General features: G+C 40.6%; 1 protein-coding gene across 1 annotated transcript in view; it reads left to right on the forward strand.

Moving 5' to 3' along the window:
- LOC108882111 (metabotropic glutamate receptor 4) overlaps window positions 1–21,977 on the forward strand; it is a 160,920-nt gene that overhangs the window by 26,021 nt on the left and 112,922 nt on the right. Inside the window, 1 exon segment of the mRNA XM_018674405.2 lies at window positions 19,588–20,580. Coding sequence (XP_018529921.1) covers window positions 20,047–20,580 — 534 coding nt within the window. The 5' untranslated portion in view covers window positions 19,588–20,046.

Here is a 21,977-nt window from a genome sequence, read left to right on the forward strand (position 1 = left end):
AAATATTCACATTACATTAGCACTTGTCAAAACATGCATCATGGGCCTGTTACCCCCAAAACTGCAACATGCAAGCTATAATTCTCAATGTGAGATCACTTCCACCTGCGTAAATTTTGACGTTTCACATATTCAATTCTTGCAGCCCAGCATGTGAGAGTCTTGCAGGTGTCAAAATATTAATCTGCAATGCTTGAATGATAACCATTTGTGAAATATGACACTGCTGCCATTTACAGTCTGTGTGTAAACAGTACTCACATACAGATTTTGTGGAAGCCCTTTCTGTTAATCTAAAGCACATTAGGTAAAATATGAGTATCTTGTATTAATGATCTGAATCTGCAGAGCAACTAATAGCCAAAGCTGTCAAATAAATATAGTGGACTAAAAAGAACAATATTTGCCTCAGAAATGCTGTGGAGTATAAAGTAGAATAAAATCGAAATATTCAAATGAAGTACATGAAGACTATATTAAGGGACAGCACTTGGGTACATAAGCAGAGTTTCATTTTCTGGAGCATTTCTGACTGACTTTTTTTATTACAAAAAAGAAAAAAAAAAGTAAAAATGTCAAATCCTAATTGCGGTTGCACTGAATCGAATCGACTCTGAACTGCGGCGCATTGTTGCATTACAAATTTATCTGTGTCACTTTTGTATCAGATAACCGACTGTGCACCTAGACACACGCTGAACTGTTTTGTCTGAGAGGGAGAAATACAAACCTCCGAACATATGCACATACCGACACAAATATACACACACACACAGTTTTCTACACCTGCAATTCTATCAGGTGTGCTGGTTGACTAGGCAAGCATTTAGTGTTTGTGTTTGTTTGTGTCTGCCACAGGATGGTTGATCCATCTGCTGCAGTCACTGAGATTGATGGTGAGATTCCAGTGTCCAGTGGAAAGTGACAAAAGAGGAAAAAATAACTGCAATCCATATGCATAAGGACAAGACAAACCATTAAGAGCTGAGTATTACTAAGCAACCTCACTTCAAAGAGATGAACAACGATGCTTGGAGTATTTTCTCTTTTGTCACTGTGCCTGTCTTGTCTCCGACTTTCCCCACTATCAGCAGACCATCAATAAACTGCCAGAGAACAATGCAGGAAGTGACATTTTTTTTTACAGAATCAAGAACAATGAAGGTTGTTACTGTCTATGAATTTAGATTTCTAATGCATCTGATTCTGTATTCAGCATTCAAGTGTTAATGCTGTACAATGACAGTGACAAGGAATTCCTTGACACTGGGAGAGACCATCATCTTCTTCAACCCTGTTGCACAAAAACTAAAGAGGGCTCTGAATATGCTGATTGTGTAAGGAAATTAAAGTGATTACTGTAATGTGAAAACCTCTCTAGCCCTAACAGCAGTTACAACAGCATAGACCTTTAATAGGAGCACTGCAGATAGAACAGCTTTATTCTCTGCAGTAATTAGAGCTGTTCAGAAATGTAGCCCCGTCTTTAAGGAGAACGTTCCTTAATTGCTACCTTTGTCGCAACATTGCTGCCGTTTGAATGGATAATAACAGCCAGTCAAAGTAATTGTTGCTTTATGAATTCATTTGTTGAATTGTACTGGAACGCTCTCCCTAGAAACTGGTTATTGTCCTGCACTCAAGGCTGCTACATCGTCGCACAGATGCTGCTAAATTATGTTGCAGGACAAAACAAAACAACAAAAAAAAAATGCTAATATGCTTCAGCAAAAAAATCTGATCATCTGAAGAACTGAAGGAGTACATTGTGCTCTTGTTTCTTCTTTAATTGCACAAATTCAAACACATGGCCAAAACTCATTTCCAGGTTTTTAATCGTAACTTGTGAAATCTAAATTCCCTAGAGTCCTTGCAAATTATTCCTTCAGTTCTTCAGATGATCAGAATTTTTCCTAAAGAATATTAGCTTTTTTTGTTTGTTTGTTTTGTCCTGCAAAAAAATTTAGCAGCAACCTGGAAATGAGTTTTAGCCATGTGTTTGAATTTGTGCAATTAAAGAAGAAAAAAGAGCGCAATGCAGTGATGGTCATTAAAAGTATACCCCTTTAAGTTTCCAAGTGGTGACATGCATCCTGCCCTGTGAAAATTGATATGCTGGTCAATGACAGTGATTACCATGCTGGTGGCTCTCCCTCCCACTCCTTTCCTGTCAGAGCTGCAGAGATAATGAGACAGCACACATTATTTGGCGTCGCTGTGATCATGTTTCACTAACCTAACACAAGCAAAGATAACCTAGTTGTTTCAATTGTCCCGTGCCATCAGAAAAGTGTGATAAAGCAACCATGCTGCTGTAGGCCATATCTGACCATAGATACATCATCCTATAAAGACTCTGTGACAGCAGAGCAAAAAAATCTATCTAGTTTTAATCAGCAGAAAATGGATTGCTGCAGATTCGGAAACTGCACAGTGTGGGTAAAAGCTATAAATGTGGGAACGTGCACATACAAACTCGACACACAATTATTGTGTATTAGACTTGTAACAAATCATGAATATTTATCTGGTGCACATTTCTCCCTGGACAGTGATCTCAACTTCCCATCAGTCTTTTTAAAAACAGCCCATGTGCAGTTTTCACTAAAAATATGATTATTGTATTAGTAAGGAATATCAAACGTGTCAAATTTTTTTCAACAGATGTGTGGGCAAAAGAGCAGAAATAAATGTGATGGAAAAGTTATTTTCTCTGTCACCACGCACTGCCAAGCATTAAAATTCCAGACACATTTTAAAGTACGTAAAAATACTCCGGTGTGATTAATATTTTGTTTAACATGATATATTCCCAAACACAAACAAATAAGAACAAAACAAACAAAAGTTCTGAAATGGGGCTGGAAGCACGTCTACGATTACTTCTTCATCGGGAAGTAGTGAATCTATGAATCTGGTCGGCACACCACTGCTGATTACACTAAGGTGACTGGTGAAAGAGCAGCACGCATCATGATGGTGAACTTCGGAGGAAACATCGCAGAGATTCATCCATACATCTCTGAGCCTCATTGCCCTAAATTGCTATTTTAATTCGACCTGCTCCCTCTCTCATTATTTCCTTTCTCCATAGGAAAGGAGTATAATGAATGCCAAAGAATGAATTGAATGTCACTTTAATGAGAGGAGAATGTACAGAATTCACGCACAAGACAAAATATAAGCACAAAACTGACAGTTATTACAACAGTTGCATAGGCTGACATTTTGGGAAATACAATTATTCGCTTTCTTGCAAAGAGTTAGATGAAACTCTCATATATCCAATGCTATGCTAAGCTAACTGCCTGCTGGCTATAGCTTCATATTTACCATATAGATATGAGAGTTCATTTTGGGAATGTATTTCCCAAAATGGGAATGTATTTCCAAAATGCTTAACTATTTCTTTAAAATGTGTCTTTGCTGCATTAACCTATGTATAGAGTGAGTTGTACCTTTAATCAGTATAATTCAAGAGATAATATTTACATTTAAATAAAAATCTAAGTTAATGGGGCATCCTGGGGCCTTAGTGGACTAATACAACCCAAGACATTTATTATGTCAACCCCTGTATCTCTAGATGAACGTGCCAAAAATATATAGATATCAGTCAAAAACAAAGGCCAAAAAAAAAGAAAGAAAGAAAATCTCACCCTCTGAAAGGTGGATATATTCAGAAGGGCAAGCATTTACACCCATTGCATGCCTAATCAACATCCACTGAGAGAGTTCTGGCTCATTAAACAGGCTCTTTGTGCCGGCATTAATAATGCAGAGGCAATGTGAGAGTCGTGATGTGCTCAAAGACCTGCCATCTCGTTAATGCACCATTAATCACGCAGGTTAAGACAACAGCCTTGGGGGCAGTTGACCCCCCTCTCTTTAGGGGGTGGGGTCAGAAAACTGGGTGCCTGATCTCCTTGTCCCAGACAACTCATCCAATCCACCTGGAACGCCCCAGACACTGCACTGGGTGGTAAAACGGGGAGCAAAATGCATTCAGACAATAGAGGCTTTCAAATATGACACTTAAAATATTTTTGCCCACATTTTCAACATCCTCACCTCTTCATCAGTGGCACATTATTTCCATTTGAACCTTGCAGTGGTAAAGTAACAAGGTGACAACATGTGGGTAGAAAACTAGCACCTTCAGAAGAGTGTGGTAATGAAAGTGGCTCTGAATTTAATCCTTAATTCTCTCTGAATGTTTACCTGTGTAATCCCTATCATGGCAGCTGTTCTTGGTTCACTTATATTCATGAGAATGAATGCACGCATCCTCAGAGTTAGCTTTAGCATTTCTATATACTGCACAGTGAAATATTGTACATCTGAAAATGTTCAGATTTTCACTGCAGCTATAAATTAGACTAGACAGCTTGACACACAAGAGGGTTTTACCGGGTTTATTATATGTGTTTTACTGCTGGTTCCCCTGATTTCAAAATTTGAGGTGAATGTATGAAAGAAGGAGTAGAAGTAATCATAAGAGAGGAGAAAGTGACCTGAATCATGTTGATTTAAGACTGAGTTTTTTTTTTTTTACTCTGCGCTCACACGGGCATTGCCACACTTTATCTGACTACATTTCCCTCAACTGGGGATAGACTGCTAGTTTGAAGGCTTTTCTGACTTGCTCCTATTCCCTTTTCCTCCAACCTGCTTCTTGAACTGAAATCAATGTTCCAGCTCTTTCATTCTCTCAGCAGATTGCCTCAACCAGGCCAGAGTCTATCAGGCACCACCAGACTGACATTTCCCTCTAGCTGCAGCACCTACAGGAGGACTCCATAGCTGACTCTGCCCCCCTAGGGATGGATAATCCCAGGCTAAAACCCACAGATTCTGTGATTAATGATATGTCTAGTGGTTGTGACCCTTGTTCTCTTGCTGTGATGCCTCATGTCGAGCCCAGGGAGCTTTGGAGAGCTGACAAGGGAGACCTGTGCAATTATGCACTGGCACAGCAAAGCAGCCCCCTGGCAAACATAGACGGAGCTTGACAGGACCTTTATTAGCAACAAGACATGTGGCGCATATACAGTACAGTATATTAAGAAACAAAGCCAGAGCCATTTATACACTATGTAACTGGTTCGCAGTGTCTACACATAGTATAAATGTATTCAAAATGTGAACTCGTGGTTAAATTCTCTGCAGTATTACACACATGTATTCTGCATATAATTACCCATATTTTAAAAGTACTCTGTCGAGTTTTACCTCAAATTGAATGCACTGTATTGCAGGGTATCCTTGAGGTGTAAGAAATTAACTGAATGCATTTCCTTCCTCATATGACATCTGTGAAGCCAATTTTAAAGCCAACATTTACATTGGCTAGTGGTGTACTTCTTCACCACTTTTCACATGCACATTTTTACATCTTGTGACACTTTGAATCAGTATAACAAGCATCATATAGCTTGTATGCTAGTTAGCAGTAATGTGCATCACCTGCTTGTGCACATACACTATACTATATGCATCCTTCTGTGCCAGTAGGATGCAAGATACAAACAATACAAACCAGGACCGGCTCATTGTCACACTGCTTCATGGTGCTAATGGTCAAAACTCCACAGGGCATCTTTAATTTCCACAAACTATGGACTAATGTTGCTGCTGGTAATACTACCTTTGTGTGTTGTTTTGCAAAGACATACTGGTTAGGTGAACTGGAAAGTCGAAACTGCCTGTAGGTTTTTAAATTCAGCCTGTGTTTGTTTGTATGTCCATGGAGAGCTAGCAATCTGTCCACTGAACTCCCTGTCCACTGCATGCTAGAATACACAGGACGGTAACACTTATAGCCAGTGTAATGGCTGTTTAACATTTATGCACCAGAAGGCTTGTACAGTATCATGTGTTAGAAATCTGGCCATTTTAAATACAGATTACAGAATGTTTCACAACAATAATTTGTGTCTCATGGGGGGGGCAGTGTTTTATTTTAAGATGTAGTAAGAGCAAAAGGCAACAGCTCCAGTGGGACTGCTCAGTGACCAACAGATAAAACTGTGGCTGTGTGCAACTGTGAGAGTGTGCAATAGGGCGTAGCTGAAAAAGAGCATTCATGCTCAGCTAACCTACAAACTCAAAAATAGACATACAGGAGAAGTACATTTCCATACTGAAAGGTACATTTTTCGCAGATCTACAATAACGGGGACATAATGGGTCCAGATGTATAGGTGCTGATAGTTTTAGTTCCAAATGTATCAAACTATGCACTATATAAGGCTGAAAACAGAGCTACTGGTTAGTTAGGTCAGACCTGCACACCTGAGACCGTGGTTCATTTGCTGGCAGCCGTGACTCTGGCTTAGCTCCACTCAACTAGTGCTCCCGTGTGGGAAGCCAGTGAGGGATCATGTCTTGGAGATTGGTTTAGTCAATAGAACCCAGTTGTTTTGTGCCTACACCCTTCCTACATCAATAGTGAGTTTGAAGTAACAACTCTAACATTGCCTAATAATTACACTTTTGTTCACAGATACATTTTTATCATACTATTAGGTACAACTGCAAATATAGTGTTCTACTTCTTATTATCCTGTTGAAGAATGATTGCAAAATCTCATCTTTCAATCTGTATAATCATAAGAACATGTTAAATGTTGTTCAGTGAGGTACTCAAACTAAAAAGTTTCAGGTAGGCCCACAAAGTTTAGAGAGAAGAAACAAGATAAATGTTTGAGAGCAAACTTGGCTAAAGTGCTTCTGAAATCCTGTATTCATTTGAATACTCATCTCCTCCAAAGTGGAAAAATGAAAGTACTTGTTTAAGTGTCATCATGTCACTCTTTAGCAGCTTATCTCCTAAATAAGTTGACTTTGGTGTAAAGTGAGACCAATAAGCTGCTGTGCAATAATTCTATTTCAAATGCACTTTAGATTAAGACACAGACAGCACCTGATGGGGCTTAGAGATCGCCTTTTGTTTCCTCATCCAGAACCAAAAGATCAGTGTATCACTAAGAGACAAATAATGCTTCTGTACTAATCTTCATCACAGTATAACCCAGTATCTGGCTGTCCCATATTTTACAAAGATGCTCAAACAAATCTTTTACATGATCCCTTTACGGATCAAAGTCTTTTTCAAAGCTTTCTCCTCAGAAAATCCCAATTGCTCAATCAGACACCTATTTCCGCTGAGGAGCCTCAAGTTAATGACCCTGTTTCTCATCTGGGCTCCTCCCTATTTTCCTCTGGCGTTGAGGGTGAATGCTTAATCTTCAGGGGAAGCTGTCAGAACATGATGAATGCTAGCAGTAGACTGGCTCTCAAAACCTGCATTAATTTTTAAGCACAATTACTAGAACAAAAATTTTTAATTCAGCTATGCAAGATGACTGCAGAGGCACACGCAAGGCCTGGAAGCTTGTACAGGGATTTTCTCAAACAGTATTTTAGCAACTTTGAAGACAATTGGTGAGAGTTTAGTTGTAGTCTCAAAGAGGGACATGAAACAGACAGTTTTCACAAAAATGTTTTGCCTAGATGTCGCCTTGATCTCCAGGCACAGATGGCAGTGTTGTGGGGCTGCTAACCCGTCCAACTCCAACTTCAAGCTGTGGTTTGCAATCAATGTCCTATTCATGCTCTGCCTCATCTCCTTTGATCGGAGAATTAACAAGACAGATGAAAGGAACAATTATCAGGTTCCTCGCTACACTTAAAGGACTGCCTTACACAAAGTTAGCTTGGTCTACGCTAAGCTTTGGTACAGAGGGACGTTTGCATCCTCCCACTATCTGCTGCCGAGAATTCAACGAAAGAGACTGCGGGGAGAGATAAAGAGAACTAAGGAGGCTGTGAAAAATCACAAAACAAAGCAGAGAGGGGTGAATAATTAATGGGCTGTATTCAATTGTAAAAACCCAAGATGCACACACCAAGCCTGTAAATATGAGTACTGCAAAAGGAGGGTGAGAGGGAGAATCAGTGTATTTCAAATTTCTAGTATGTCAGGACCCTGAATTTGGGGTGCCTTCTTTCATCCCACAGAAAATGATGTTTATGAGACAAAGACCTTGAAATTCAGACACAAGGGTTTAACAGCTCTGATTGAACCCTGGAATCAAATATGTTTCCTGCTGAAAGCCACAAAGGAGGCACAAGGCTGTGCCCAGAGTATCTACCGTTACTGTGTATTGACACAGTGGACATGCTTTCTATTTTACTGCAGTCGTTGGGGGAAGAGCAATGACTCATCTCAACCTCGAACATCTTTATTGTAACAGGGTTTTTAATGTGGTTGAAATTATTGATTAATGAATCTGACGATTTACAGACCACACACTAAGAACATCTTTGGTCACTTAACCATCAATTTCTCTAAAATCTTATATTTTACATTGCTGTGTTATTTGTTACTGTAGATTATTATTGCTTGTAGTCATTAATGGATTCCTATGATTTATATGTTTAATTCTAGGCTGAAGACCAATTTTTGGGGGAATTTTTTTGGTGGGGGATATTAATAAAAATGAAGTTGAGTTGATCTTTCTCACTTAACCATGCTGAAATTAGCTTAAATGACATGTTGATATATGTAGAGCTCCAACTAATGATTCTTGTCACACTTGATTAATCTGCCAATTCTTTTCAATTATTTTTGACTGAAATAAAATGTCAGAAAGTGTCTTGTTTGAATATGTTTTGGATTTCATAAAAGTCATATGATAACTACGTTCAACACTTCCACGTGGCAGATACAGTATAAAAAGCAACATTAGATGTATTCTTGCATTAGGTCATACTTTTTTTTTTAAACAAGGGTGTTTATTAATTTTCAGAATAAATAATTACACTACAACAAAATATAATACAGGTGCAAAACAGAACTATCACAATAAGGCACATCTTCAATGAAATACACATCACAGGGCAGTAGCATGTGTTATTTTGCACAGTCCAAAACGTAAATGCATTAGGTCATACTTATTCTGAGAACAGAAGCATATGGACTGTGTTAGGTGACCTGGCTTGGGACACAGAGCTCTAGTGGGATTGATGGACAGCTGGACAGGCCATCATCACGTGTCATTTGGCCATTAGCACCCTCAGCTCACTGCCACTGATTCAAAGCTCCTTGAAAGGAGATCCTACTATATAAAGTCTGAGGGCAGTCCTCAAAGCAGCCTCTGTAGCAGAACAGGTCAGAGGCTTCTGACGGCAGCCGGTTCACAACAGACAAGCCCTGTGGCTAAGCTCAGGGCTAAAGCCATGTGCTGGACCTTCTCTGAGAGATGCATGCATGTATCATGACATACTTCAGTACTTCTGAAAAGCTTTTGTAAGGTCAAATTTCAGATTTTGTGTCCACAAAGTCAAGTGAAGTGTATTTGCATAGCTGTTAATCACGATTATGGCCTTGAAAGACTTCACAACAGCAGGATCGTAAAACAGTAAATGAAAAGGACAACCCCACCACACGGACATCAAACCGGCAACTGAGCACAGGGGGGTAACTGCGACGAAAACACGAATTAAACAGAAAATAGTGAGGGAAAGGCTACAAAGAGGAGAATGCCAAGGAGACACCAGCATAGATTAAGCGCTGACAAAATCTTAAACATGCTTTTAATGCTTCTGTGGTTTGCTTCTATTTTATGCTCAGCTGGATAATGCACAAATACTATTTCCAAGCTGCTGTAACATTCGTTTGACTGTAACAATCATCATGCACTATTTCCCTGCAGTGTTCTACTGTACCTCTCTAATGGTTTGCAAGACACTTTCTGCCAAATATCAGAGAACAGGGCTTGGAATAGGGGGAGAAAAGTGACAGATTTTAATAAGAGCGCACTGGCAACCCAATTAGCGACGATGCAAAGCTTACAACCTAATACCCTTTGATTCACTGTTTGTATTCCTTTATTTAGCTCTCAATTCCACTCCTCTTGGCAGACTCATAACATGCTCTTTCAGCCACACTCCAGCTGCCCAGCATGCACATTTGACAAGATGAAGAAGGGCAAAAAAAAATCACTTTTATACAATCTTTAGTCTGGGGATTAAATCCATGTCATCAGACCAAAGGCTGACTGGGTACCCTTTGAAGCTGGATAGTCCCCCCTAAGAGGAGATGAATGGTAAAATAGAGGAGAGATTTCAGTGTTGGCAGATAGCATTAAGTTGAGCTGGGCTCTGCTCTCTAGTTTTTTAGTAATGATAGCACTAAAAAGGAAAGATGACAGTGCGAGGAAGTGAGTGCGCCTGAAAGGGTGCTGGTTGTGATGTTGACAGGGACCTTTGATACGAGCTCAGGAGTGTGTGGCCTGATCCTCCAGTGGATCGACATCAGCACAACATAGCATACTGTGGGGTTACTGTACTACAATACAGTCAAGCCTGAGCAAGGGAAATTATTTTAGAGAACAAGTTTCATTAATTTTGAGATGATGTACATAACCACAGCTATTTCACTGCAATCCAATTTCCATTAAAAAATCACATGTATATGTATCTGTCCAAAGGTAACAAACTCAACCCACCAGCACCTCTTACGTCTCGCTATTTATCCACTTATATCTCATTTAATACTTACAAAAACCAAAGTGTAAAAATGACAAATCACTGCTTTACACTAGCTTTACATTATATGTTTGACTATTTCTTGGTTGGGATAAGTTGCCCGGCAACAAGCAGGGACTAATTTACCAATACGTCAATATTTCTTCACCTTTTCATTCTGAAAATATACATACTAATATGTTCAAAATGAAAAATTTGCAACTTTGTACATTTACTAAACGCTAAAAAATGTAACACAAATAGCACATGGTTATTTCAAAACATATTTCCTGTTGCAAATAAAATGAAAATAAAGGTGATTTTCTTGGAACATGAGCAGGACTTTAGCTATGTGTTTGATTATAGTAATGTATTTATTAGTTTACCTTCCCTTACTAGAATACAAAGAGTCTATATGAGTCTCTAATTTTATTGCTCCCTGTAGATGTAGCAGAGGTTACATCACTGAACACTGCTAACAACAAGTGCAGGTATTCTGGAAGCAGTAAAATGAAAGATGGATATACAAGAACATTAAAAATCAATGAAAACACTAGAAGCAATGATCTTGGTGAAAAAGGAAACAGTAAAACTGATAAATATGGCAATAAAGAAATGACTATAGTGGGCTAGGAACACAACAACAGATTAAAATTCCTGAGGGTTCAGCTGAGCTCTTGTGCAGAGGACAAATGAAACATGAGTGTCAGTGCTTTGCTCTGTGCACTGGGCGAGAAACGTGTTATTAAGGCCCCGCTGCTGTGACCTCCTGACACTCATTCAAAACACTCAGGGCGCGCTCCATTTGGCCTTGCCGGCACGCCACACGCTGTGTAGTGACAGGGGTGGGGAAAAGCCACTTAGAGAGAGAACCAGTGACAGGTTTTACATTAAATCCCTATCGGCTGACAATCAAACAACATGATTAAACAGTGGCAGGTTGTGTGGCTGAGGCTGAGGGAGGAAACAAGTTGCATTGTCAGGTAAATATAAATATTAGGAAGGACACCATATTAAAATGTTGTAGCACTGTCTGTAAGGCCATAGGCAGCCATGAATGATTTCAAAGTGAACATTCATCTTTGCTAATGTTGGCAAAGATAATAATTTATGCCATGTGAATTGATTGTGTTTACCAATCTGCAGTGTTTGTCATTGCTTCAGGAGGAACTGCCATTGTTTCAGGCCATCACATATGGCACACACCGTCTTGTGAGCCAAGTGTAAATGGTGTGGAAACCACACCCATACGGCACAAACTGGCACCGCGCTGTTTGGGGTTTGGAGCTCACCCTACATTTCCTGAAAACACAGCGACTCAGAAAAGCGATATATGATTATCTCCACCAGTGACAGCGCCAGTGAAAATGAGGACCAGGTGTTCCACAGTGAAACTGTGGCAGGGATGCAGAGCTGAGGCTCACTGAGCCGACAAAACTCAGTTTGCCCGCTTTTTAACCAGGCCTCGGAATTAAGTCTTTGGTCCAAAGAATAAAGTAGAAATAAGTAGCTGAAACAGACACAGACACTGTAAACAGACTGCCTCCCGCCCCGATTCCCCTGTTGAACACTTGGACCTCATTTTAAACTGGGACTTTGGCTGCTGGAGACAGTCATACATCACTTTCTGATGTATAGAGTTTTCAGGAAAGATTTGGGAGCCTCTAATGCTCTCTTTCTCCCTCTATATTTTCAAATATAAAGTTTCCTTTAAGCCCTTCAGGAACAGTCAGCCCCCCTCTGCATCCTACATCTGTATGTAAAGGAATGCACGAGAAGTGAATGGCGGTGTTCTCATGATGATAAAAATTCCGCTTTATTCATTCAAGCATGCCTCAACATTGAAACCCTCTTTGACAGGGTGGCAGCAACCAGGGGGATGCAGTATTCATAGCTTCTGTCTTCAGGAGAGCAGATAAACTGGGGCTATACTTAGAAGCTCAATGTGTGATTTGAAATATGCGATTCCTCACAAATACGTCTTTGCCCCCCTATTGTCACCACTGAGGGAGGTGCTTTTGGAGCATTTGCTTTCTGTGATAAAACTATCTCCCCTGCACACTCTGAAATGTGCTCAGCACTGTTAGCCCGCTATTACTTGACTATTAGGGTGCTGCTCTCTGGGAGAGATTTATTGGATTCGAAGAGAGCTTTACATGACAGCTGCCACAGTCTTTCTTCATTTGATTTCTGTGCAGCAGACACGAGGAATGTTTATTCTAGTGATCAAGCTGAAAAAGAATTTCACCTCTTTGCTTTGTATTTAGCTCTGTTGTTTTCTTCAGACTAATAGCGAGCTATTTTCCACTAACCCTAACTCTTAAGATGGAAGAAGGGTTGCATACGTCTGAGTTGATTTCGAAATAGACCTCAACCCAGTCCTCACTGTGAATAATAAATTCAAATTTTAGTTCTTATTTTTTAAATAATACAGTGTGTGTCATTCCTGTCTCTTCGCTCATTCATCCCGCCACGCATGACACAAGCATATCGATCCGAAGGGTCGAAGTGTCACAGCGTCATCTGGCTTGACTATCAATCAGTTCGATCGCTTGTATTCATTCTCACTTGGCTGGGAACCCTGGCAAATCAAGAGCCACATGTGGAGCAACTAGGATGTTCAACGTGTGCGTTATTGTTGTACTAATGCGGTTTAGGCTGGTGAATCTATATCAGGGTTTGTCTCTGAGTCATGGTTCACCAATGAGCAGCAATTGGTTCTTTGTACCATCCACTCCCTAAGTCTGTCTCATTTTGCACATTTAGGACAGTCCGATTTGAGCATTTACGAACTACAGCCGCTTAGTTCCTCAACAGCAAAGCTCAAAGGGTGCTTTCTGTGTGTTGACGTTGTAAACTGTAGCGCGACATGAAAAATTAGTTCAAGCAAAGTGGGACACACACAAAGCCTCAGCTAGTGCCTCTTGTTCATTGCTTCACTGCCTCTACACCCATTTCTTATCTTTCTCTCTCTCTCAAAAAAAAAAAAAAAAAAAAAAAATCTGTCTTGAATTAGAAATGAAGGAAACACCAGGACAGTCATGTCTTTCCTCCACCCCTACGATCTTTCCACCATTAATTCCACATATGTTGACAGAAGTGTGAGGGACTTGGCCATGAATAATTCACATTTTACATACACGCGGTGGGGAGGAAACATGGTTTATAAAACTGCATATAGTGGAAATTGCGTCATGTAGCACACAATATGTATTAAGAGGCATTAGATCCAACCAACTGTTCAATCCTGGAATTCATTTCTATCATCCTGATCTATAGAGGCAGTAAAGGGGTTTCAGCTGAGAGAAAGATATTTATTCAAACAATGTATACTGCAGTTCAAACGCCAATGATTTTTTTTTTTTTGTTTCCTGTTCGCATGTAGCCTGTATTGATAGATCTCTAAATTTAACCTTAAATGAATCGCATTTAAGAATATTTTCAAGGATTCCATAAGATTAGAGATGTGTAGTATAAACACTAAGGGAATAGGCTTGTGAATCTTTAATGTCGTTATTCTGCCTCTATGACCTCTTTAAAGAGATTTTTTTGTTCCATTCTACATTTTCACTGTTAGATGTTCTCCACAGAAGTCTTGAATCATTTTCAATGTTAGCCCAGGGCAGCAACACAGACTGTTTGTTAATGGAATCTGCATTTTTGCATGAAGAAAGTGTTAATGAGCGAATATGAATCGGCCACAATATCTCTGGCTCTGATGTAGAGAGCTAATGGACGGTGTCCTGGAGAGGGGGGAGAGGGTGATGGAGAAAAGGGGGGGAATTACCTGATGGAATCTGATGTCTGTTATGGAAATGGGATGAATGTAGATAGCCAAGCATACAGAGTTACAATGCATGTAATGAAGCTTTGTGCACACTCCCTCCTGCTTTCCATTTCTTTCAAGCACTTTCTATGTCCCCACACCTTTGTTTTTGTCTTCGCTACCTCAAATATGACTCATCTTACAAGAAACATTTCACAAGGTGACACTGACTCAGAATATGATGCACCCTTTGTGATTTGTGTAACGTTTGTTATGTGCTCTTAAAGGAAACAATATCACAGACATGTTACATGTATTTTTAGATTCTGTGTGATTTATATTTCTAGAGGATATCACTATTTTTAATGCCCATCATATATGAACATCCACAATTCAGCTTAGAGATCAGAGAAAAAAGATAAGCTTTATAACTACAGAATTTGCCTGAGAATCATCACTTTTCAAGTTTTCTTCACTACCAAAGTAATCCAGTGATAGTTGTTTATACGTCTATGGGTACACGGCAAACAGAAACTGCTAACAGCTACATTGGCATACTTACAGTGGTGCCAGTTTGCTAAAATGTAAACAAATACAGGCTGTAGCTCCAAAACTTAAGAGGAGAGTTTTGTCAGAGTTTGCTAGAGGGGGTGTGAGACTTGGAAAATCTGCATGCATGTGATTAACTATTTGTAAGGCTAGTAACTCCAAAAATGTCAATTACACATAGAAACATGGTAACAAGATCCCTGATCTCTAACGTGTTGCGGTCTGCATTACATCTCCTCATTGTCATTCGCCTATAATATACTGAGGTGTAAACAAACTGCATTCTTCTAAAATACCATAGCCAGTGAGTCACTGCTTTTAGAAGATCTGTCACTATTCTCCCATCCAGTGAGGACAGGTTTTTTCTTTTCTTTACCCCACGCTTTTATTGTCTAAAAACAATAGTCACAGTCATCAGTTTGACGCCAATAACAATTAAGCTCCTCTGTCTTTTCTATTCCAGCAGAAACTGACACAGAAACTGTCAGTGTCACAGAAAAATGATACACAGGCGATGGAACATTACAATTCTCTCCTCTGATGGATTTCTGAACTTTTAAAATGAGACAACAGCGTTAAAACAACAATTATCTTAAACAACTGTGCCCTGAGTCACAAGAAGCTGCTGCAACAGTTTCTACTTTCCTCGTTCTACCTTTTTTCCCCTCACATGCAGGTAAATTTCTCATGCACAAAAAATAGATGTAACTATGAGTAGACAACAAAAACCCATATCTGTAGTTTTAGCAGACCAGCAGGTAGACATGCAGGCAGCGTAACTGTAGCTCTGCTGAGGACTTCATCTCCATTCTCTGCTGTGATCATATTGGCCTTTTGGGCCTAAGTATCTCCTCTGCTGAAGCATAACGGCCAAAACAGCAGTTCCCTGTCGGATTAGGACATCACTGTCAGGCCGTGCCCAGCTCCACTCTGACGGACCCATTAGCAGGATGCATGTCATTGTGAGGCTTTGCAGAGATGACAGGATGTAAAAATGAGGGGTGTGTCTTGTTGCTTCTCTCTGGTGCTCTTCAGAGTTTAGACAGAATGAATAAAACAGCAAAACATGACACTATCCAATAACTTTTAAAAAGTTGTACACTGGTAGTCCCACTATTTTCTGTTACACATTGTATTGTGGATGCAGATATCAGCTGCAGTACCTGTGGGTGTTATTGCATAGTTCAAATGTTAAAGCTTCTCTAGTATTCTTTAAAATTCTTGTTAAACAGGGGTCACTAACTGCAATTCAAGTCTTTTACTGCTGCTTGTGTCAACTCCAACTGTAAAGAGGCCTTGATGCTATAAACAGTAACTGAGATGTTATTCACATGATTAAGAGCAGCACTTTAACTGTGAATGAAAGTTCAGAGTGGGAGGATGGGGTTGAGTGTAGCTGTAATTATCACTGTGGTGTTTTCTTTTTCTTAAATACATTGTGAAGTGAATCTCAAGCTACGACTAAAAGCAGACTTTGTTTAAAAATTGAGACAAAACAAAGATCTTTTTATAGCGAGACAGTTGCTAATTATTGGCTGAGTTGCCTCAGAAGCAGTCTGGCTTGGTGGGAGTTTGCTTGTCAGTGTGTGGCTTGTTGGCGGCTGGCGAGTGGCCAAACGCCTGATTCAAAATTTCAAATTGCTGTCGGCAATCTTTGATCATTTGGCAGAGAAAAGATTTGTACTTTTCTGAACTGTTTCAGAGGCAGTTCTTATGTGTCCCTTATTTTAGCATTTAATCTTTTTCCAGCTCTCCAGCACTTTGTTAAATCCCCAAGAGAAACACTCCAGTGGGCATTAAACTTTTCCGTGCTTATAACAAATTTAAGTAAATTGCACTCAATTACCTAATATGTCAGAGGAAAGTGTGTGGTGGTGCGGCTGAAAAAGAGCCTTGATTTTAAAAAAAAGAAAACAAAAAGGGGAAAAAAAATCCAAAGACAGGCAGCTAATAGCTCTAGAAATAAATTTGCAAGAAAGATTCTAAAAAATCTAATAAAATCTAATCATGAAGTACTCCTCCACAACTGTCATTTGATGGCAGCCATAAAATATGATGCTTCATTTGATTCATCACTGACTTTTTAATAGCAGCTGCACACGTGAAGAGAGAATGAAATGACCTAAGATCACTGTTTACTCCATGCTCACCCACATGTTTACCTTCACTTTCCTTCGAGCCAATTTAAAGTGCGAAACATGCTGTAAATTAACAGAACATTTGTGAGATGATGGCTTTATCGGCTGTTTACTGTCGCAAGTCTGATTAATTTGCCTTATAGTGTAAACAGACAGATTTTTAATAATGATTAATTTAACTTTAATGAATGGTTCCCACTCACTCAGCCATGTGCAAGTACATAAATGCTGACAGAAAAGGCTTCTTCGTATAGTTACAGTTCAGTGAATATTTTATTTAAAAGCTTATTCTATAACGTTGAGTAATTCCATGTTAGTGAAACCATTACTGGAGTAAAACCTTTAGCCCTGTCAGCGTGCCAGTGCACACAGTGGCAGGGGGAATGCGGTCGAGTGAAGAGGAAGCTGGAGTTCCTCCTCTTCACGGTGAGGGGAGACGGTTGCTGTGTGGATTCTGCCATTTCCCCCCTCTCTAACTCCTGGTCTCTGCAGACAGCTGATGTTTATCTGCTCTGCCCATCTGGGCCTCATGACTAAACATCTGGTAAAGCTGCCACTGTGCACGCGGTGTTTCACAGAGTGATGACAGTGAAGGGGCACTGCTGTCCACCCCTTCCATAAAGATCTCCAGAGGCAGGGGAGGACTTTATCTCGGAGATGTCAAGGCTAAAACCTGCCTCAGTTATCAGAGTATTGTCCAGCACTCAAGACATCTATCTGCTTATTTTGTTCAGCAGTGCACTGTAATTATCTCCAATTGTGGCTTTATTAGTTTGCAATCACAATGATGAAGGATGGGCTGACATTCCAAGCCTACAGCTCTTCTCCTTAATTTTCAGGCTTAGATTATGATTATAATTTGTAGGCATTATTGCATACAAAGTGAAATGCAACCAAAGCAAAAAAATGAGGCAACCAATGCTGCTAAGTAGAGCGTAGAGTGCTCTGGAGAATTATTATGGTCCTCACAACATGGATGGACCATTTTCCTTTTTGCTGTGCTTTTGTAAAAAAAATGGCTGTTAATGCTGGTTAAAAAGCAGGTGTCTCTCCATCATCATTACCCAGGCTCCCCTTTGAGCACCTGTGGTCCTTTGCTTTTCTACCTGTTTGCCAACTCTTCTACAAAAGCCTGAGCCTGTGTAGCCACCCTTTCCTCATGCTTCTCTTCTAGGCTTTCCCCTAGAACGCGATGTTTTGCAGTGACTGGTAGGCCTTCATCCATTATGGATGCCGTGTTTTAGGGGGATGATCTGTGCAGGATGATATAAATATCTTCTTTTGGTTCCCAGCAGGATGGGAGAAGCAGCGCAAGACAGGCCACTGTGCAGTGTTAGAGCAGGGCATCTTTATTATTTGATTGGATGTCCAAAGTTAAAGAAAGTAAAGATGCACACGTGACTAGCAGATGGCAAAACTCTCCATAATTCATGAGATGTGGCAAATCTCCTGACACCTAAATGAGATGGTATGTATTCAATGCTGGAAGAAAAGATGGTGGATGAAGCCACCCACTGCACCTCCATCCACATTAAAATAATCGCAAAAATATCACTGCTCCACAGTGATGAGTTTGACAGCTGCTGCAATGTAGCACAACTTTCTCATCCTGAACGAGTTTTCGCCCTTTGTGTCCTCTGTTACGGCGCAGTGGGAGTCTGTATGTTAGCATACAAAAGCAGCATGAAGTAAAGCCTGACAGATATGTGTATGTGTGTATGTGTGTGTGTGTGTGTGTGTGATGGTCAATTGAGAGAGAGAGAAGGAGAGAGAGCGAGGGGGCGAGAGAGCGAGCTGCAAGCCTCTCCCACTGTGCCCAGATCCACCGCTCTATTAGTCTGGCACTGTGGAGGAAGCCAACCTACTGTTGAGAGAATGTGCACTCACACTCACACACACACACACACACACACACACCCAGTACCCAGTACCACTGCTGATACAAGGGGGAAGGAGAGACGACGAGGAATCAGATGTGCAAAGAGCAGATGCATTCCTAACTCGAGGAATATTGTTTCTTTGATTATCAGAACCCTGTGCTCTTAATTTAGCATTATGTTTCATAACCTCTTGGTAAAACACTCTAGAGACGATCTACATGAGCAGAACAGTGTGTGGCTATGAAGTCTATGGAACGATGCCAGGCAGCAGCGAATCAGTTATGCTCAAGGCACATAGAAATAATTCATTGCAGTGCTCTGAAAGCAGTTGAGGCATGGGTGCAACACAGAACAGATTTCCTGTGTGGAGGGCTGGGGTCTAGGTATTATTTCTGCTTGAATTTGGGGATGCAGAAACTAGACTGGAACTCTGACTGTCTGATTCAAATGTGCTGAGCTGTTATGAATGTGATATCAATTAAAATACGGAGAGTATGACATTGTAACTTATCTCCCATCCACTGACTGAAGTAGGACTTTTACAGGAGATTCCACAGCAGAGACAAAATTAGAGTAGTGGATGAAAATGAGGCCCCGCATCAACACATATTTTGTTAAAATCAGATTAATGTGATTCCATTTCATCTTTCACTTCACTTTCACTGCTCTTTCTGCTGTTTCTTCAGTGTCTTAAACATTTCTCCTCTCCTTTTTTTTTCAGGAGCCCGCTGTGGAGCCCGCTGGCTCGTCTCTTGACATTCTGCCTGCTTGAAGGAAAACTAAAAGCACCTGAGTGGTTCAGGAGGAGAGAAGAGAGGAAAACTTCCCGTCTTTGTTCTCGCCTTATGAGAACGCTCTCTGTGGACTCTGTCTCAGCTCACCCTGCACTGTTTAGTTACTGCATGTAGCCACCACTTGCAGGTGCAGGAGGAAGACTGACACACAAAGAGGAAAGAAGAAAGGGTGAGAGATAAAGAGAGCGAGGCTGCATAATTAGTATTACCGAGTTTGTGTCAGAGCTAGAAACCATGAGAAGAGACTTCTGAAGACAACTGTGCTCTGAAAAATATTGCAGCTAACCTTCAGGACATTTGTATGTGTGTGTGGTTATATGTGTGCACACCTCTTTCATTTTCAAAGGACTTAAATTTGTATTTGGATGCAGATTTAGCCTTTCATTATGACTCTGCGAGGAGGCTTTGAGAGAGTGTGGATTGGCTGCCACAGAGGCGTCTGCTGCTGGGTGTTGCTGCAGGCTTGTTATTTCTTGATCGTCTTGGCAGCCAAACCCAAAATGCCAGGCCACACGCACCTCAACTCAATACGCATTGATGGGGACATATCTTTGGGTGGGCTGTTCCCAGTACACGCGAGAGGGAATGATGGCAAAGCCTGCGGGGAGCTGAAGAAGGAGAAAGGGATCCATAGGCTGGAGGCCATGTTATTTGCCCTGGATCGTATCAATAATGACAATGAGCTGCTGCCTAATATCACTCTAGGGGCACGCATCCTGGACACCTGCTCCCGGGACACCCATGCTCTGGAGCAGTCGCTGACATTTGTTCAGGCACTGATTGAGAAAGACTCAACTGATGTCAAGTGTCTCAGCGGAGGGCCGCCCATCATCACTAAGCCTGAGAGAGTGGTGGGAGTGATTGGTGCGTCTGCCAGCTCCGTGTCAATCATGGTAGCCAACATTTTGCGTCTCTTCAAGGTCAGTTTTTTTTTTCCTACAGTCAACTTTGTCTAGTCAGTGTCTACTTTTTACTTTACTTTTTCCTCACCATCTTTCTAATCATGGTTGCAGAGCACGGATATTTCACATAATTTCCCAAAGGGTATTCCCTGCAACACATTTTCTGGAGTTCAGACTTACAGTTGAAAACAACACAAACAAAAAGCAAACTTTGAATTTCAATCGTAGATCATGCCAATGTCACCACACAAACACAAACACATAAAGTCAGAGACATACACTCTTATTCAGCATTTCCCAGTCCATGCTCTTACTGCCTTTCTTTTGACCTTTTTATTTTTCTCAGAAACTTAAATCACGTGAGTTTCAGACATTTTTCCCACTGTCCAGAAAACTAGGAGTTGATCATTACACCATAATTCTCTTTACTAATGACATTAATTTGCCGGGAGTCTTCAGTGTTGCCTTCTTCTAATTAATTCAGGGAAGCCACGCATGAGCTCATTGCACTGCTATCAAATATAGTGTGTAAAATGAGCTTCTGCACTTTGTTATCTCACCAAATGTAATGTGCAAATGAGAGTAAAACATAAACAATATATGATAAGACTTTTGTAATACCTGCTCAGAGCTGTAAGACCAAACTACAGGCCACAATCAAACTAATGAGTGTAAGGACTGTGTCAGTAACAGAAGAGGGATCAATCGGCGTGGACAATCAGAATGACAACACTATACCGCAGACTCTAAACATAAATAAAGAATATGATCCGGGAGAACACTAAGCTACTTCCAGGTGCCGCCAACAGATAGGACCTGAGCCACACAACCACCTTTCCACCACAAAGACCTGGAAAGAGGACAGACTACACAAACACACAAGAGGCGACATGTGTCGGGCCAATGGCCAGCATCTCAGGTGAAATATAAAGAGAGGAAAGCAGAGGGCCAAGAACAGAGCCCTGGGGTACTCCATATTCCACATCAGAAAATATTGATGCAGTATTATTGTAGGAAACACACTATCCAAACACACTCTTTCAGATAAACAAGACTTTAACCTCATGAGAGCAAGGCAAGAGATGGCAAATTGTTTTTTCCATACAGTCTAAGAGTATGCAGTGATCTATAGTATCAAAAGCTGCACTGAGTAAGAGAAGCACAAAGGTGGAATCTGAATCCACAGAAAGCAGGAGACCATTTACCACTTAAGCAAGTGCAGTTTCAGTGGAGTGACAGGCCTTGACAGCAGACAGAAAAGTTTCTAAAAATTACTTAGCTGAGACACTTTTGAAAAGAATAGAAGTTTAGAGACTTATAAAAACTCTGGATCAAGGTTTGGTAGTGATCTGAGATAAGTAACATGATGGCAGAAACAGTCAGATCACTGACAAGCCAATCATCAATGTGAATCA

Source organism: Lates calcarifer, linkage group LG6 (assembly GCF_001640805.2).
Source record: "Lates calcarifer isolate ASB-BC8 linkage group LG6, TLL_Latcal_v3, whole genome shotgun sequence".
NCBI lineage: Eukaryota > Metazoa > Chordata > Actinopteri > Centropomidae > Lates > Lates calcarifer.